General features: G+C 38.7%; 1 protein-coding gene across 2 annotated transcripts in view; it reads left to right on the top strand.

The window, feature by feature from the left end:
- LOC122811218 (SLP adaptor and CSK interacting membrane protein) overlaps positions 1-17,363 on the top strand; it is a 335,317-nt gene that overhangs the window by 246,067 nt on the left and 71,887 nt on the right. For both annotated transcript variants that reach the window (XM_044082909.1, XM_044082910.1), the window contains exon 3: positions 4,290-4,374. In XM_044082909.1, coding sequence (XP_043938844.1) covers positions 4,290-4,374 — 85 coding nt within the window. The remainder of the gene's footprint in view (positions 1-4,289; positions 4,375-17,363) is intronic.

Genomic DNA, 17,363 nt, shown 5'->3' with positions numbered 1-17,363 from the left:
TTTGCCAATGGAGATGACTGCAAGTAAGGATACAGAATACAGACACGAGGGGGCTGGAATTTACTGGAGAAACCTGGCAAAGGAACCAAGATTTTTGGGAGCAAATAGCTAAAGTCAGAAAGGTAATAAAGTGGGATGAGGCAAAGAAGACATTTAGATTGTAGTCTACAGAGTGCCTTCCCTACCAGTGCTTGATCTTGGAGTACCAACAAAGAGAAAGGAATAGGGAGTATTAAGTGAAAGACCTGCTCTGGCAGAGTTTTTAGTTAAATCTAGAAAAGAAGTGGTTGTTAAAAAAGGGATAATTAGTAGGGCATATAAAATGTTGCACAACAACCATAAGAATCAATCAGAGGAGGCTAGAAAAAATTGGGAAGAGACTGGAAATGCAGTTTACAAGAAAACAATGAGAAGACATATGTATGGCTCCCAAGTATGAAAACAATTCTGAAAGTTTTAGAATCTTTGCTTGGAAGTGTCTACTTAGTTATGCTTGTTCTCTAAACAGACTTGAAATAATTTTAACTCAGGTAGACAGCGAATGTTGGAGGTGTTATGGAGAAGAAAGAAGTTTAGGAACATATGTTTTGGGAGTATAATGAGCTGGCAGATTTTTAAAATTCCCTACAGAGTACTCTCTTAGAAATATTGTTTGAGCAAATGGCTGTAAGTAAGGAAATGATTATTTTCAGATGGGAAAAAGGATCTGAATTGCCTAGATATAGTAAGGTTTTATTAGGTTTAATCCTGTTGGCTGCCAAAAAAGCAATTACTAAAAAAACAGAAATCAAAGTCTACACCACCTGTATTTGAAGTATTAAATATTATAAAAGAGATAAAAGAAATGGAACAGGTATCTTTATAAAAGGGAAGGAGCAAATTACATACAAGTAAATGTAAATTATAGGAACAAGACGTATAATAATGTTCAGGAGAAGGAGGAGTGAGGTTTAAAGGAAGGCAGGAATTCAGCAATTTTTTGTAAGGTTGGACTGATGATTGTAACAAAGAGAATATATGTGATGCATATTGTATTTAGATGGAAAATGTTAAAGTGGTTTCTTTTCTTTTAATGCACGTTTGCTTATGTCTTAAGCGATAATTTAATAAAGGTGCTTTTTAAAAAGATTTGAGTAATCCCCCTTGGCAATAATTAAATATGGTTCCACCTCAATGTCCAGAGCAGATATTTGAAAAGCCTCAGAATATGTGCGAGAAGTCAGATCCATGCTGGCCTCCATTGGGATCATGGCAAATGAATCCAATGCGAACACCACATGTTCTTCAGGGCTTTCACTAGCTCCTACAGAGACATTTGGTGGAGGCTGGACAGCAACTGAATCAGGCCTAGATGTTTTGGCCTTCTTCTTGGAAGATGGCTGTCTCTCAGGTTAGGAGGATTCTGCCATAGCACCTTGAGCCAACAGTTTTAGATGTTGGTTCTCGAGGTATATGGAGAGGGCAGATAAGTGACTATGGAGGGTCTTACAGAAAAATGCTTGACAGTTAGAGCACTGCATATGGTTGTGGGAAGCAACTAGGCAGAAAAAGACACTGGTCATGATGGTCTTTATAGGGAATCTGCTTCCCACAATGACTTTTTCCCTTTTTGGGTGACATGAATACAAATAACAACACTGAGAAAAAATAGAGAAGATACCCCAATGGGGCTCTTATCTGAAGACAAAACAGCACAGCAGACTGGTGTTCAAACCATCATTTGATAATGGTGTGTGGACTGGTGGTAAAGAAGTTCTGAGTATTTGTATCCTTGCATCAACGTTATGCTCTACTCCCTATATGGGGAGCATACGTTTGATGTACAGTGCCTGTAAAATCTAAAGGGTTTGGTATACTGACTGGATGTTGGGCAATCCTTGGCAGGAGATCCCTTCAGTGAAGAAAACTGTAATAGTGACATCGAAGGACATCTAAAGTGTCTCTGCCCCATCTCTGCCATGCCATTCAGAGCAGCAGTCTGCCATTTACACAATGTTCTCCATCTCATTCTGTACTGTATTTACCATTCATTTGACAGTAATCATGTAGCGTTACACACCTAGAACGTTTTCCTAGCGTCTATGGTTATCTGATTTCTCCTATGTCTGAGCTTGTTAGATACTCTAATATTTAACTATAACTTAGTGATTATAGGATGTCTGTTTAAACCATCTTGATATCCTGTCAGAGTATTGCTGTTGCATTACTTTGTCTTAGATGCTGAAGAATTTTATTATGAGCTATGTAGCTACTGTAAGTCCATGTACAAACAGACTCAAATTACATTGTACTGGAGCAGCCTTGATCTCTGTAACAGCTGAATAAAATAAACAGATAAATAAAAAAATAATAAATAACAGAGAGGCTTTGTTAAAGTAAGAGCAGTACTACAAGTGAGTCAGTTCAAAGAAAGGAATATGTTCTAAGTATAGAATGAATGGAAGAGATAAGTTTGTGCATAGGAAATACCAGGGTTGCAGCAGGCAGCCCAGTAGTAAAATGCAGAAAGCCTGCATGTACATGGAAGCAAAACACGTAGGGCATAGCAAAAAAAAAAAAAAAACAGCTAAATAAATTGGCCTTATCTTCTTGTTGTCTAAGAATTGTACCCCACAGGAGGGTAATATGTGGCTGTTGTAGGCATCATTCACAAATATTAGTGCGGATATAGAGTATCTCCCAAATAAACAAACACAGTTTAGAAGCAGCTGATGGCAAAGGTGTAAAAGTAATCATTTTAAATCTGTTATACAAGTAAGTGTATTTATCCATTGCAGACTCTTTACAAACATGACGTACAGTTTAGAAAAGGCATTTCAACAAGCTTTTTTGGGGACAGTGGAAAAAACTAAAGCCCCCATAATATGTAGATACTAGGAAAACATGCATATTCTTCATGGTTAGCTTTCTGAACACAAAATTGAACACAGCAACCTGGAATTACCAGGCAGAAAGCTTAAATACTAATTCAATGTGCTATGTAATGCAGTTACAAACCACTATGTAGTCTCACAAACTGTGGGGTAATGTCACTGAGTTAAAATCTGTTTGACCTCTAAAATGAATAACCTAGTACTAGAGTTGCATTATATGGAGTCAGAGCCTGCAGTCAGTTTAAGTACTTGTGAATGGCGAGTGGTGATAAATTGTGTGAAATGAAAGAGGATTAAAGTCCAGCAACAAATAAAAGGTGTTGGACAAAAGCCCTTATTCAGTCTTTTAGCTCATTCCAAACATTTCTCTTAAAAACGGTATATAAAGAAAATGTCTGTGGTGTTGGGGTGTCAATACAAAGCAAATCTGGCTGCATATTTTATATCAGCACACAATTTTATTGATTCTTTAAGAGTGCAAACAAGCATAAAGTTAATGACAGAGCACAGGTCTGTGGGGTAGAGGTAATGGCCTAAGCATAGCCATGGACATCTGGATTCAACTAGCTAGCCTTGGCATAGAAGAAGGAATTCAAGGTATGTGAAAGAGAAAGAGAGAGGCTGATTTTGCCTTACCCTTCCCAGACACATGGCAGAGGCCAGTTGGCATTGTAAACCATGAAAAGGGGAGAAGGATGGGTACTTTGGCCTGCCACATAGCAAGTAGCTCTGTAGCTGGATTTGGCCCATGAATGGAATCACATGCCCACCAATGTCTACTACTACTGACTCTACTGCTGTGGAGTGTCTGTCGATTGCTGTGCAGGAAAGGTTGGAGTATACAAATCACCCCAGTTTCATTAGATGGTGGCTATGATCCCTGGTTTTCACCTCCTTCTCCTGATATCCTCAGATGCTGGGGGAAAGGGGGAATGAAAGGACCATTAGGAGATGAGAACTCAATAGCTGCAGGATGATAGATATGTAAAAAGTAAAGAAAGTGTCAATGATGGAAAAAATTCAACACTTTAAACTGGTATAATATTATCATTTTATATTTCTCAAATTGGCAGAAATTCAGCAGTTTAAACTGTTGCAGTATTATTGTTTTATTTTTACTAAAGTGCCAGAAATCCAGTGGTTTATACTAGTACAGTGTAATATAGCATGTCAAATTTGTCTTTCAAGTTTAAACTGTTGCAGCGTATCATAACATTCTTGTCTTTAAATGGTGTTTTATTTATAGTGGCTATTAAAGCATCAACATGACTGTGCTCATTTCCTGCTACAGGTTATGTTCAGGGAGAAATGCTTACTGTTATAGCAGAACTAGAAGCTGTCCACTAGTCATACCACCAAGATAGACAAAGTCAGGAAGGAAAATGAATAAAATGATACTTTCCCATTTTTTTTTAGGGAAAAAAAAAGAAAACACTGACTACAAATCAATTCAACAGCCAAAAACTACAGAAGAATGGAATAATGATCGTTTCTTTGTTGTGTAAGTTTATTTATGTTTTTGCATGGATGGTTTAATGTTTATTTAGTGAATGAACCATGGAGGCCTCTTTTCCCTCCTGAGCTAAGTACAGTAAAACCAATTTAAACTAAACAAAGCAGAGTAAAACATATTGGACTTACTAATGAAAAAAGTGCTACAAGGAACCTTAAAACACAATGCTGTTATATTTCTAAGAGACGCTGTTGTGAGTTCTCTTTGTGAGGACCTGCATTACTCATTCTGCATGCTCTGTTAGATTATGTAACTACACAAAGACATTCGGATTTCACAGCAAAATGCTCTTTAAACTGCCTGGTTAATGACTGCAGTGTATGTAGAAGGACTTTTCAAGTGAAGCCACCCATTATATTATAGCAACATGCAATATCTTAACTAAGTAAATAATTAAATATGATCCTATGATTAATACACTACTGCCATTATTGAAATCAAACTCTTTAGCAGCTATTTATATTTACAAACTAGTGGCAACCACAAAGCAGAAGCATTCATGTGGGTTCCATTCAGAATTTTAAAAGATGTGGGTTCCATTCAGAATATTAAAATATGTGGGTTCCATTCAGAATATTAAAAGATGTGGGTTCCATTCAGAATATTAAAAGATGTGGGTTCCATTCAGAATATTAAAAGATGTGGGTTCCATTCAGAATATTAAAAGATGTGGGTTCCATTCAGAATATTAAAAGAATGAGGACAAGAGGCAAAGTAGGGCAGCAAGCAGGAGCTTAGAAATGAGTAACTCCTAGATTGTAGCTACAAAACCAGTAAAACAATTCTGAAAATATATTTTTTAAGGCATCACTTGTGGTTCCAGGTTAAGGCTGTTCCAGATTCAGAAAGTACAATTGTGGACAAACTGACACTGAAGTGATATAATGCTGGGCAGAGGGTAGATCCAACTGTAAGACTGGAAGATCTAAATTGATGCACTGGGATATACAGCTCAGTTAGAGACTTAAGAGCAGGACATTTGTTATACTGGTAAATAATTGAATGAACAGCTTTTAACTCGGATACATGAAGAAAATGGGAAGATTCTAGCCAGTTAAGCAACATTACCTGAGGCAAACCTAACCACAAGAATGTAGCATTTGTCGAGAATGGATGGAGGGGGTGAACATTAATTAATTACTAAGGTTCCAAATGTAAGGTTAACGAGCTGAAGTGCTTTTGGAAATGAGATTTTAGCCAAGTCAGTAAGACATTTTCTTATATGTAAATGAAGTCTAAGTTTTCAATTGCCTTTACAGGTGATGGTATTGACAGACAGATGATTTAAAATCCTTTAAAACTTTGCAAATCCTCTTTTGCAAAGGTGCAATGCCAATATGCTAAAAAAGTAAGTCAATTAAACAAAGGCATCGAGAAAACAAACTCAATGCAGTACAATACAAAAAAATGTAATGAACAAAACTCTGGAATTAAATTATTTTGAATTCAACAAATAGTAAAGACAAACAAAATAAAACCTATGCAGATAGACAGAAGCCTATCCATCCATCAAAAATGGACATTACCAGAGTATGAAGGATCAACAGTAAACAATCAAAGATGACAAGCATCGATCCACAAATGATCAAAAAAATGCATAACAAAACAAGAGTTTTTGTTGGGAGTAAGTCTTCTTGCACCCACCATACCACCAGCTAATTACGTATATCAACTCTGAGATTGCACTAAAGTGGGAAAAGGGCATAACCCCTATCTCCTCTGTACAGTGATCTCATAGTGAAAAAGCCAGTAAGTTTTGATCAGTTGATTTTTGGTAAGCTAAACTGGCTTTTTCACTTGTCGATTTGTCGATGAAAAGACATGCTGACAAAAAGTTCTGCATATATGTATGTATATACACACACACACACACACACACACACACACACACACATATATATATATATATATATATATATATATATATATATATATATATATGGGTCTACTTCAGAAGATCAACAGACCATTTGATAGACATTCATTTGGTCGACAGCTCATTTGGTCGACAACCAGTATTCAAGGCACTTAACAGGGATTTGCCCCCCTCCCCAATGTCGTGCGACCCTGGAGTTGATATATATATATAGTTAGGGGGGTGTGGGGGGCACAGGTTTTGGGGTCTGTGCCCCCCACACACCCCCAACTATATATATCAACTCCAGGGTTGCACAACATTGGGGAGGGAGGCAAATCCCTGTTAAGTGCCTTGAATACTGGTTTTCGACCAAATGAGCTGTCGACCAAATGAATGTCGATCAAAAGGTCTGTCGATATTCTGAAGTAGACCCATATATATGTGTGTGTGTGTATATATATATATATATATATATATATATATATATATATATGGCTAAGCAGATTAAGATACATAAATACAGTACTGTGACAGCTGAAGAAAGTAAATCAACATCATTCGGTGACATTGCTAACATTAATTATGGCTAAGAACTTACATGGGATAGTGTGGATATGTAATCAGGTAAAAAAAGAAAGGGGGCAGGAGAAACAGTGTACAGAAACAGAATACAGAAGTGAACTTTCAACAAGCAAACCAAAATATGAAAAGGAAAGAGAAGAAGGGGAAGGAATCTACTTACTGGAAATGTATTATTGCTTAAAGAGACTGTCTTCTGTGTAAGGAAGTCTAATCCAAGATGAAACTTGCCAACAGACAAAATAATAAGAAAATTTAATATATGCACATCAGTTCATAAACAAATGTGTCAGTTGGCAGAGGTTACATTTTACACAACATTGACTTAATTTATTTATTTATACATTAACCACTCTCTTTAGTGTTTCATGTAACTCCTGCTGTAACTGGAGTGCATTTGACATAGATTCTTCAGTACCTGCCTGCTTTAGTTTATGCAGGGAAATTGTTAAAATTGCATTAAGTAAGATGAAGAAACATTGTACAATATTGCCTAGAGAATACCTAATACATTTGTTTATACAATCTAGTAGACACTTCAGTCAAAATTTTCTACAAATTATTAAAATCAGGTTATGACCCTGAGGACTGGAAACAATTTCTTGTAGTCTCTATTAAAAAAAGGCAGAAGTCTGTATTGTATGCAAAACCACGGGCATGTTAGTCTGGTTTGTAAATGAAAGTCCTTTTTTGCAAATTAATATTAATTGATTTGTTACAGTGATTGGAGTTTGTTAAATGTGAGTGTGTATATAAAGAGTGACATCATTATTTTTCTTCTTTGTGGAGAAGAAGCCACAGCTTTGTGTGAGTGAGATAAACGTGCTTATTTTTATAGGAAAGTTGGATATATTCATTCTCACAAGTTTGTTTTATGAAATTTTATTTCCTATATTCTGCGTATTTTCCATTTTTTTGTTTTGTAATCAACAGAATATACTTAACTGAAATTGTCAATCAGAAAAAAATATATTTCTTAAACAGAACTAACTGTTGCACATGATAGGAAGCATGATGCCATGCAATGAACTGCAATGAAAAACTATGTTAAAAGTAAAGACTTTCCACTCTGCATAGTTTAAAAGTAAACAGCAATTTCTGAAATATATGACATTTACAAAAGTATTTACTGCTTCTCAGTTGAACATTACAGAGTTAGTAACATCAAAGGTCCTATGAATATAGTGGGTAACAGTCCTGTAGCAATGTCAGCTGGTGCATTTAGCAGTCCCCCATTTTGAAAGTGAGGACCAAAAAAAAATGTCCTCTCAGTTGAGGGACTAAGCTAAAATGTAGCAAAGGCTTTCACTATGAGTGAGTGAAAGCAAATGCATTGAGAATCAGAATCCCTGAACTGCATTCACCAAAAAATCCTGCCGAAAAACACTTTTTAAGTATATATTTTTTTTTAGGGGAAAGCCCCTCTCTATCCCCAGAACTTATACATACCAACTAAAAGAAGGGAGGAATTCCCCCCAAAAGGAAATCACTTCCAACACAATTTGCTGACAGTGATTTCCTATGTAGAAACTCCTATCATCAGCAAGTTCAATCTCAGGCAATTGACGCTCAAGCATTCAGTCTTTGTCCATGAGTAGGTTACCTACATTATCTCATTGCCACAGTTCCTAACACACAAACACTGACTGACCGCCATAAGAGCAGCCATGATCATGATCACAGCTTCTCAAATTATTACCGAGCCTGCTTGCAGGGACCGATTTCTACTGTGCAGAATGTTTCCCCCCAATAACCCCCCTTCAATATAGGACTTGCTCACGACAGTGTGTACATTAATGTGCACCAATATGTTGATGAAAATAAGAAATATGTAAAAATATATACAACCAAAAAAATTTACTGTTTTAATAATCAGATTAAATACTTTTGTTCCATAACTCGGAATGTCATCAGAATAAGATCACATCCTCCATCACTTCCTTAAATACACTGTGATTTAAAGGACCATATACAGAATACATTTTGAATTAAAACACCTCACGATTAAATATAACTTATTATAGAAAATTAACATATGAACTTTGAAAATATGAATCATGGTTAAAAGCCAACTACTAAATATCTACAACAAAATACACAATCTATATGCAAATACTCTCTTATTGTAACAAATGTATAACAACATGTACAATATTTTGAATATTCATAAAATATATTTAACTCATTTAAAAATGAATTAATAATAATATAATAAAACATAATATATACAAGAACTACAACTTGGTCACCCTTATTTTCAGCACAAGAAGTAGTGGCATGGTTTTGTTTAACCCTGATGGATTCATTGCATCAAGTCTTAGCTGCCACCATAATTCCCTATATTTCAATCAGGATTCCCATTCCCCACCCCAAGGGTTAACTGGCACTTTCTCTAAAACTCCAAATTTGAAACTACTAAAGTTGTCAAATAAAACAGTGTGTTTATAAAATGCTTTACTCAAATTGCAGGTCTTAATATCATATAAATGTTCATAAATCAGTTTTTACAGTGCCTGCTCTGGTTTTGCAACATAAAAACTTGAACAACTCGAGCACCTCGCAATGTATATTACCCCATGGTTTTACAATTGCTTTTTACTAATTGAACATTACTTTTTAAAATATTTTCTATAGAAAACTTGTCTACAGGGTTGTACCCAGCCTAACCACAAGTCCATCTGTTTTTATACCATTTTTTCCATATTCAAACAACCTCTTGAAATTTGAGCTGTTTTGAACACAAAGTTGGGATTTTTTTCCCAGAAGTTCATAGATAACTGGATTAGTTTTTTAAATATTCCAATTGTTATTGTTGTAATTGTTATATCCACAAAATCCCACAGGACATATGCACTTTTACTTCCCGGAGAGAAAAATAAAGATAACTTATCAACTAAAATACTTGGGGGTAATATATACTCCCGATTTTAGTGAAATTATTAAAAATAACTTAACCCATACATGGAATACTATTGAAAATGATATGAACAGATGGAAAAATATCAGTATGTCTTTGTTATCAAAAAACAGTATCGCTAAGATGAACATGCTACCAAGAATTCTTTTCCAGATGAATGCTACCTTCACAATTATACCTCAAAATTTTTTATAGACATGGAAAGAAGTATATCCAGATTTATTTGGTATCCTAATTCTACTAGAATCAAATATGAAAAGCTTATACTTCCTAAATCTAAAGGTGGGTAGGGTTACCTGATTTTAAATTATACTACAGTATTATCCAGGCATATAGACTATGTCAAATCTTAAATTATGAATCAAACACAAACGTATGGTCCCCCTTATGGTCTAGAATTTGGTATGAACAAATTAAGATACTTGGGTGCAGTTCTAGGGCTGACCTATTCTTAAACTTAAACCAAAACTCTGTTTATGTTAAGAATTTACATCCACTTATTAAACAAATGGTTTTAACTACTCAAAATCTCTTTTCATCTGTACAATTATTAAATGCCCTCCTTCTACTGCAACCTATACACCTTAATCCTAATTTGCTACTAAATAATAAATTGATATTCTTGCAAGAGTATCCCTTAATAAGAGATATTACAGTATGGGAAATTTATAAATGGAGGGAATGTGATATTACACAATAACGAGAGCAATTAAATCTCCCAAAGAAATACTTAATTATGAACTCACTCAAATACCTTGTAAACACTAAATTTCATGCTGAAATTTTTGATAAACAAGATACTAGTTTGTCCCAGTTAATTCTAAAAAAATCTAACTACCAAGGGGAAAACAATCTCTAGAGTCTATAAACTTATAAATGATATAAAACATCAGAATTGTACTTTATTCTCCTCATACTGGCAGAAGATAAACCCACAAATTGCTGAACAAAATAAAAAAGATGCCATCGAAAACACACTCAAATTCAGCCTGCTGAAAAAGTTATTCTAAACCCAACTTATGATTAACAATAATGCATACTTTACCCCTCAAAAAATTAGTAAATTTAATAGCAAATACTCACCTGAATGTCCTCACTGCAAGAAACAACCAGCAGACATTCTACATGTTATGTGGAATGTAATAAAGTTCATAACTTATGGTGTTCACTAAGAGCAAGACTAGAGAAAATGGGCTACCAAAAAAGTACTTTATCCTGGGAAACAGTTATACTGCACATAAATATGAATAATCTTCCCAGAGTCTTACAGCATGTCCTCACCACCATATGTTCTCTAGTCAAATTCTATATTACAAAGAATTGGACTATTGCAACCCTACTCACATGGGAAGGTTATAGAAATGTAGCAGTCAAATACATTGCCTCCCACAAGCTACAATATGTTACTAAGAAACGTAAATATTACCAAGAGTATTGGGAATAATTATTAGATTTCATTCTCAAGAGGTAAAAATATTAAATCTAAAAGTGAAATATGCAATATATGTAAGACAATCAATAAGGATATACTTAGAACCTTTTTAACATTGTCATTTTATAAATATTTGCATAGATAAGTTGATTAAAAAAACACATACCCTATATAAAGAGGTTTTAGTTTGACTTTCCCTAGTATATGTAATAAACAACTAATGGTACTGTTTTATTCTTCTTATCATTGCAGAATATGTGGTTAGTACAAAAACTGGATTTTTGAAGTGACTTATTTGTATATATTGTATATAGAATGTTATGTTTTGTTGTGTGTTGTGTGTGTATCTTATTGTATAATGTCTTATATGTTGTAACCTAAAAAACTGCAATAAAAACATTTTTGGAAAAAAAAATATTCCAATTGTTTCTTATTACCTCTTTATTTTTTTAGCCCAAGCATTGTACTCCCAATCATTGTACGTCCTTTTATATGAGACATCTTCTATTCCCCCCCTACTGAATCAGTATGCAAGTCCACCCCATTGTCCTAACCTACTCCTAGGAGGGATTTATATTTCTTCCCAATTCCATGAAAACTTCATCCATTAAGCTCTTAATAAACTTTAGTGGATACTCATTTTCTAAAAACATACTTTCTAAGACTATAAATTCTTTTCTCAAATTATCTATATTGGAAGTCATCCTGGCCACTCTGATACTTTGCCCCTTAATTAAACTCCTCTTGTAACTTGTTGGATGATAACACTTGTAATGTAAATACGAGTTACTGAAAGTGGGCTTTCTAAAACTTTTAGATTCAAAACCAGTGTCATTCATAGAAATCCATGTTTCCAAAAAAGTCATATGCTTAGCACTATAATTCCAAGAAAATTTGAAGCATGTTGTAATGCTATTTAGGTAATTAAAGATATCATTAATGGCTTCTTCAGGACCATCCCATAAAATAAAAATGTCATCAAGATATCTCAGATAAAGTTTATAATATCTGTAAAAAGCAGAATTGAAAACATATATTTTTTTCCCAGGCAAGTTAAACTAAACTGAAGTAGACCAGGGCACATACAGCCCCCATTACTACTCCTTTAATTTGCTTGTAAAACATGCCTAAAAGAATATGAAATTGTCTAAAACTATGGTCATCAAATCAATAATCAATTGCATATACTAAGCTGACAAAAATAAACAGGATATCAAACTCCCATGGAACAATTCTAACCCTTCCTCCTTTGGAATGGAGGTAAAGAGATTGACCTCAACAATTGTCAAAAAAAAGAAGTTATGTACCTACCATAACGTTCAATGTTAGTTGTCTTCTTCTTGCCTTCTTTCTTGCTGGTTGGGTTCAGAGCCGATCCTCGGCAATGACTCGGCCATCTTCAAAAGCTCGAGAGCTGCTTACTGGCTCGAAGCCCCCCTATATCCCATGATGCCTAGTGCTAGATACCCAGATCTGGTTTGGTAAGTCTAACTGCAGACATAATAATAAAGGAATCCTATCCTAGAATGCATAAATTCTACTGAAGAGACTACTAGTCAGGAGGGAATAGCCAGAGAAGACTCAGCCAGCAAAAATTCAAGAAGAACTCTCCTCGGTCCACTAGGATAGGGGGATGTAGGGTGGGACACAAGAAAGAAGGCGAGAAGAAGACAACTAACATGGAACATTATGGTAGGTACATAACTTCTTTATGTTAAGTTGTCTATCTCGCCTTCATTCTTGCTGGTTGGGGCAGCATCCCTAGCACCTAAAATCATGATTGGCTCACCGGAAAAAGACTCTTCAGAACAGTGGAACCAAAAACAGCTCTGCTTCTGGAAAGCAAATCCAACTTGTAATGCGAAATGAAAGTATGTGGGTTGGCCCATGTAGCCACAGCACAAATAGATTCCATGGGCAACTTAGCCTGAACGGCCACCGAAGTAGCTAAAGCTCTGGTGGAGTGATCATTTGGTTTAACTGGCAATTCTTTATTCCTCAGTTTATATATGAATGTGATGACAGAAGTCAACCACCTGGATAAGGTTACCTTGGAGACCAGAAGACCTTGTTTAACTATTGCATAAGACAGGAAAAGTTGATCTGATTTTCTAATGTCCTTGGTTCTATGTAGGATGCAACTTATATTCTGCCCTGTTGGAGTGGTTAGGGAATAACACAGGAAAGTCTATGGACTGATTAAAGTTACTCTCTGAAGAGACCTTAGGAAGGAAGGACGGATTAATCCTAAGAGCAACCTTGTCATTGTGGAACACGAGGTATGGGGGGCGGCTAGAAAGAGCCTGTAGCTCCGAAACTCTTCTGGCTGAAGTAATATCTACAAGAAAAAGGGTTTTCCAAGATAAGAACTTCAATGAACAAGAAGCTGCAGGTTCGAAAGGGGGCAAAATTAGAGAAGCTAAAATCAAATTTAGATCCCATGGTGGTGGAGGATCTCTCACTGGGGGCCTGAGCAGAGTGGTTCCTTTGAGCAAAGCTTTACACAGCTTATGAGACATGATATTGTTTTCCGACAGGCCAATGTGAAAATTTGAAATTGCAGCTAACTGAACTCTAATTGTAGCGGAAGCGGACTCAGCATGGAAGAGTTCCACAAGAAATTCCAAAATGTAGTGTACAGGGGCTAAAAAGGGGTCTATACTTTTAGCCTCTGCCCAGGAAGAAAAACGTTTCCACTTACTAGCGTAAGTTTTTCTAGTCGTAGACTTGTGTGATGACAAAATGATTTCACGCACAGAGGGGGAGATATCTGGAAGCCTGGCTAAAGTTGGAAGTGGAGCAACCAAGCCGTGAGCTGGAGAGAGTATAGGGATTAGTGCAGCCTGCCCAATTGATGAATCAGGAGGTCCGGAACTAGGTCCAGAGTCCAAGGCTGCTCGAGAAGATAGCGATGCAGGAACGGGAACCATATTTGTCGAGGCCAGTAAGGAGCAATGAGGATCATTTTGCAACCCAATACGGTAGCTTTCTGAATTAGCTTCAGGATTAGGGGAAAAGGAAGGAATGCATAAAGAAGTCCTTGAGGCCAATCGTGGACTAGAGCATTTCTGGGGGAATGTCCAGGAAGTGGAAGGAGAGAGAAGAAATTGCTGCACTTGCTGTTGAAGGGAGTTGCAAAAAGGTCACAGCAAGGTTGGCCCCATTTGCAGAAGATTTGGTCTGCAACTACTTGGTTCAGAGACCACTTGTGAGGCATGAGAATTGCTCTGCTCAGTCTGTCTGCTATGACGTTGGACCTCCCAGGGATGTGCATTGCAATCAGAAACCATTGGGAAGAGATCGCCAACTGCCAGAGTCTGAGTGTTTCTCGACATAGGGGGTAGGACCTGGTTCCACCCTGCTTGTTGATGTACCACACTACAGACATATTGTCCATTTGAATTGCAATGGTCCCGGTAGGAAGAGAGTCCTGAAGAGCCTGCAATGCTAAGAGCACGGCCCTCATCTCCAAGACATTTAAGTGCAGATGGTACTCGTGAGGTTGCCAGGTGCCTTGGACTGTTCTGCCCTGATAATGCCCCCCCCCACCTGATCAGGGAGACGTCCGTGGTCACCGTAGCAACTGGAGGGGGGAGAACAAATGGTCTGCCGTGGAGCACTGATGTGTAGATCATCCACCACGTAAGGTGCTTCTTGCATGCTTGTGTGATCATAATCATGTAAGACATGGGAAGTTGCTGGAAGGACCATTGGGTGAAAAGAAGCCACTGGAGAATCCTCATGTGAAAGTGAGCAAGAGGGACAAGTGTGATCGCTGCCGCCATGAGATCCAGAGTTTGAAGGACAAACCTGGCTTGAATTCTTTTGCATGCTAATAAAACCTTCACATGCTGATGAATCACTAACACCCTGTCTGGTGAGAGGCTCACTAACATGTCTTTTTTATTTAAATTTGCGCCTGTAAAGGTGATAGACTGACAGGGCGACAACGCAGACTTTTCGAAATTTATTGTGATACCTAGCCTGGAGCAAGTATCGATAGTGCAGTCTCTGGCTCACAGAAGGTGATGTCTGGTGGTAGCAGTGAGGAGCCAGTCATCGAGATATGGAAACACCTGGAATCCTTACCGTCTCAGGTGAGTGGTAACTACTGCCATACATTTGGTAAACACCCTGGGGGCTGTGGTGAGAACAAAGGGCAGAGCTCTGAACTGATAATGGCTGTCTCCCAGCCGGAAGCAAAGGAATCTTCTGGAGCGTCTGTCCATTTTGATGTGGTAGTATGCATCCTGAAGATCTATAGAGCACATCCAATTGTCCTGACCCAGGAAGGGCAAAATGGACTGTAGCTTGACCATCCAGAACTTCGTTCTTTGTACAGACCTGTTCAGTCTGTTGAGATCCAGAATGGGTCTCCAGTCCCCTGTCTTTTATGGTACCAAAAAGAACTTTGAGTAAATTCCGGACCCTTGTTGGTCTGCTGGGACTTGCTGGATGGCCCTTTTTCTTAGCAGTTTTGAGACTTCTTGCACTGCTTGATTTCTTAGACTGGAATGTCTGGAAGGGACTTGTTTGACCTTAAGGGGGTGTGAAGGAAGGAAATTCTGTAGCCTCCGGATATGATGGACTGTACCCATTTGTCTTGTGTTATGTCTTGCCAGGCTCTTGGGTACAGCAATAATCTTCCCCCGACTGCCTCCAGAGGTGGGCAGCCGGGCAACCCTTCAGGGATGCTGGAAGGGCTTCTCAGAGAAAGATTCCCTGCTGCCCTGATTTTGCGGACCCCCTCTGCCCCGAGGGTGGCATCTGTTATTGTTCCCTCCTCTGCCCCTGGATGGGAACTCACCATGTGTGTCAGGCAAGGCTCCTTGGGATTTCTGGAACCACATCTTTCCACTCTTCTGACCCTTAAGATATGGTCTGGAAGGAGTGGAAAAATGGACTTGTATGGCAGAGAGAGTCTTGCCTTCCTGCTCACACCTGGTAAGGGTATCTTTCTCCTGTGAACCAAAGAGAGAGGAACCATCAAAAGGGGTGTTGGTGAAAGACGGTCTGAAAGGTTCCACAACGTTACATAGCCGCATCCAAGCATGCTTCCTTAGGGCAACGCCTGCGGCTCTACTCACACCATCGGCTGCATATGAAATGAGTCTCGTGGAGGAGTTTACCACTGAAATAAGAGTCGCCAGCTGGGAGGCTGCCTTAGCCTGGGCCCCCTCAGCTGATGGATCTTGGAGGGTATCTCCAAGCTCTTTCAGGAGATCCCTCTGAAGATGGGTAAAGTGGCACAGGTAATTTAGGGACCACATGGAAAAGGTTGCTGAAGAGAACATCTGCTTCCCATATCTGTCCATCGTCCTGGCCTCCTTGTTAGGGGGATGGACAGATGAAGAAGTTTCAGCCAACTCCTTCTTTGTGGCTGCCGCTACCACCATGACATCAACAGAGATGCCTTTGGTCAAGAACTGTTTGTCCTGCGGTGCAGTAATGAACTTGGAAGGTCTTCTAGGGTTCAGTTCCACTGTGTCTAGAGCCGTCCATGCCTTCTGAGCCACCACAGACATCAGTGGGTCAAAAGGTGGAGACACCCAGGAGGTGGAAGGTTGGGATCCAAACGCGTCCAGGAATACTGACTCATCCTCGGAAGGGCTTAGGGCAGTCCAGTTCCCCCTCTGCCTAAGCATCTCAAGGATGTCGGAGAAGGAGACATCTTCAGAGGGGGATCTTGGGGACCCTTCCAACTCCTCTAAGTCGGTATCCGATGTGACAAACTCGGGGGAGTCAACATGCTTGCTCTTGCATTTCCTCTTGCGAGGTGGCTCCTCTGAATGATCAGGGGAGGCCTCGGAAGAGGAGGATACACCCAATGGGGCATCCTGGAGTGCTGGATCCCCACGCTTGTAGTCTGGAAGAGGGGCAGAGGCTGACGCAGGCACCCTAGAGGGAGGAGCCGATGGGGTCAATCGTGGGAATGACTCGGGGGCTAGTACACTCCTCATCACCACAAAGGCATCCCTGCCCAGGCGCAGAGAGGGCTCCGGTCCCGAAGAAACCAGAACCCCTCCCCACACTGAGGGAGATGAGTCCGAGGCAGATGTGGGAGCAGAGCTCACCTGAGCTGAAGCCCTGAGGGGGAGAGTGGGGTCGGACAAGGGTCCGATGCCACTCGCCCCCTCAGAGCCAATGAGGGAGTCTCAGCGCCCAGATCCCTCCAGGGAAGGTACCATGGA

Source organism: Protopterus annectens, chromosome 9.part0 (genome assembly GCF_019279795.1).
Source record: "Protopterus annectens isolate FY-2018-M chromosome 9.part0, PAN1.0, whole genome shotgun sequence".
Lineage (NCBI taxonomy): Eukaryota > Metazoa > Chordata > Ceratodontiformes > Protopteridae > Protopterus > Protopterus annectens.
Note: the sequence above shows the minus strand (reverse complement) of the source record. Positions and strands in the feature narration are given on the sequence as shown.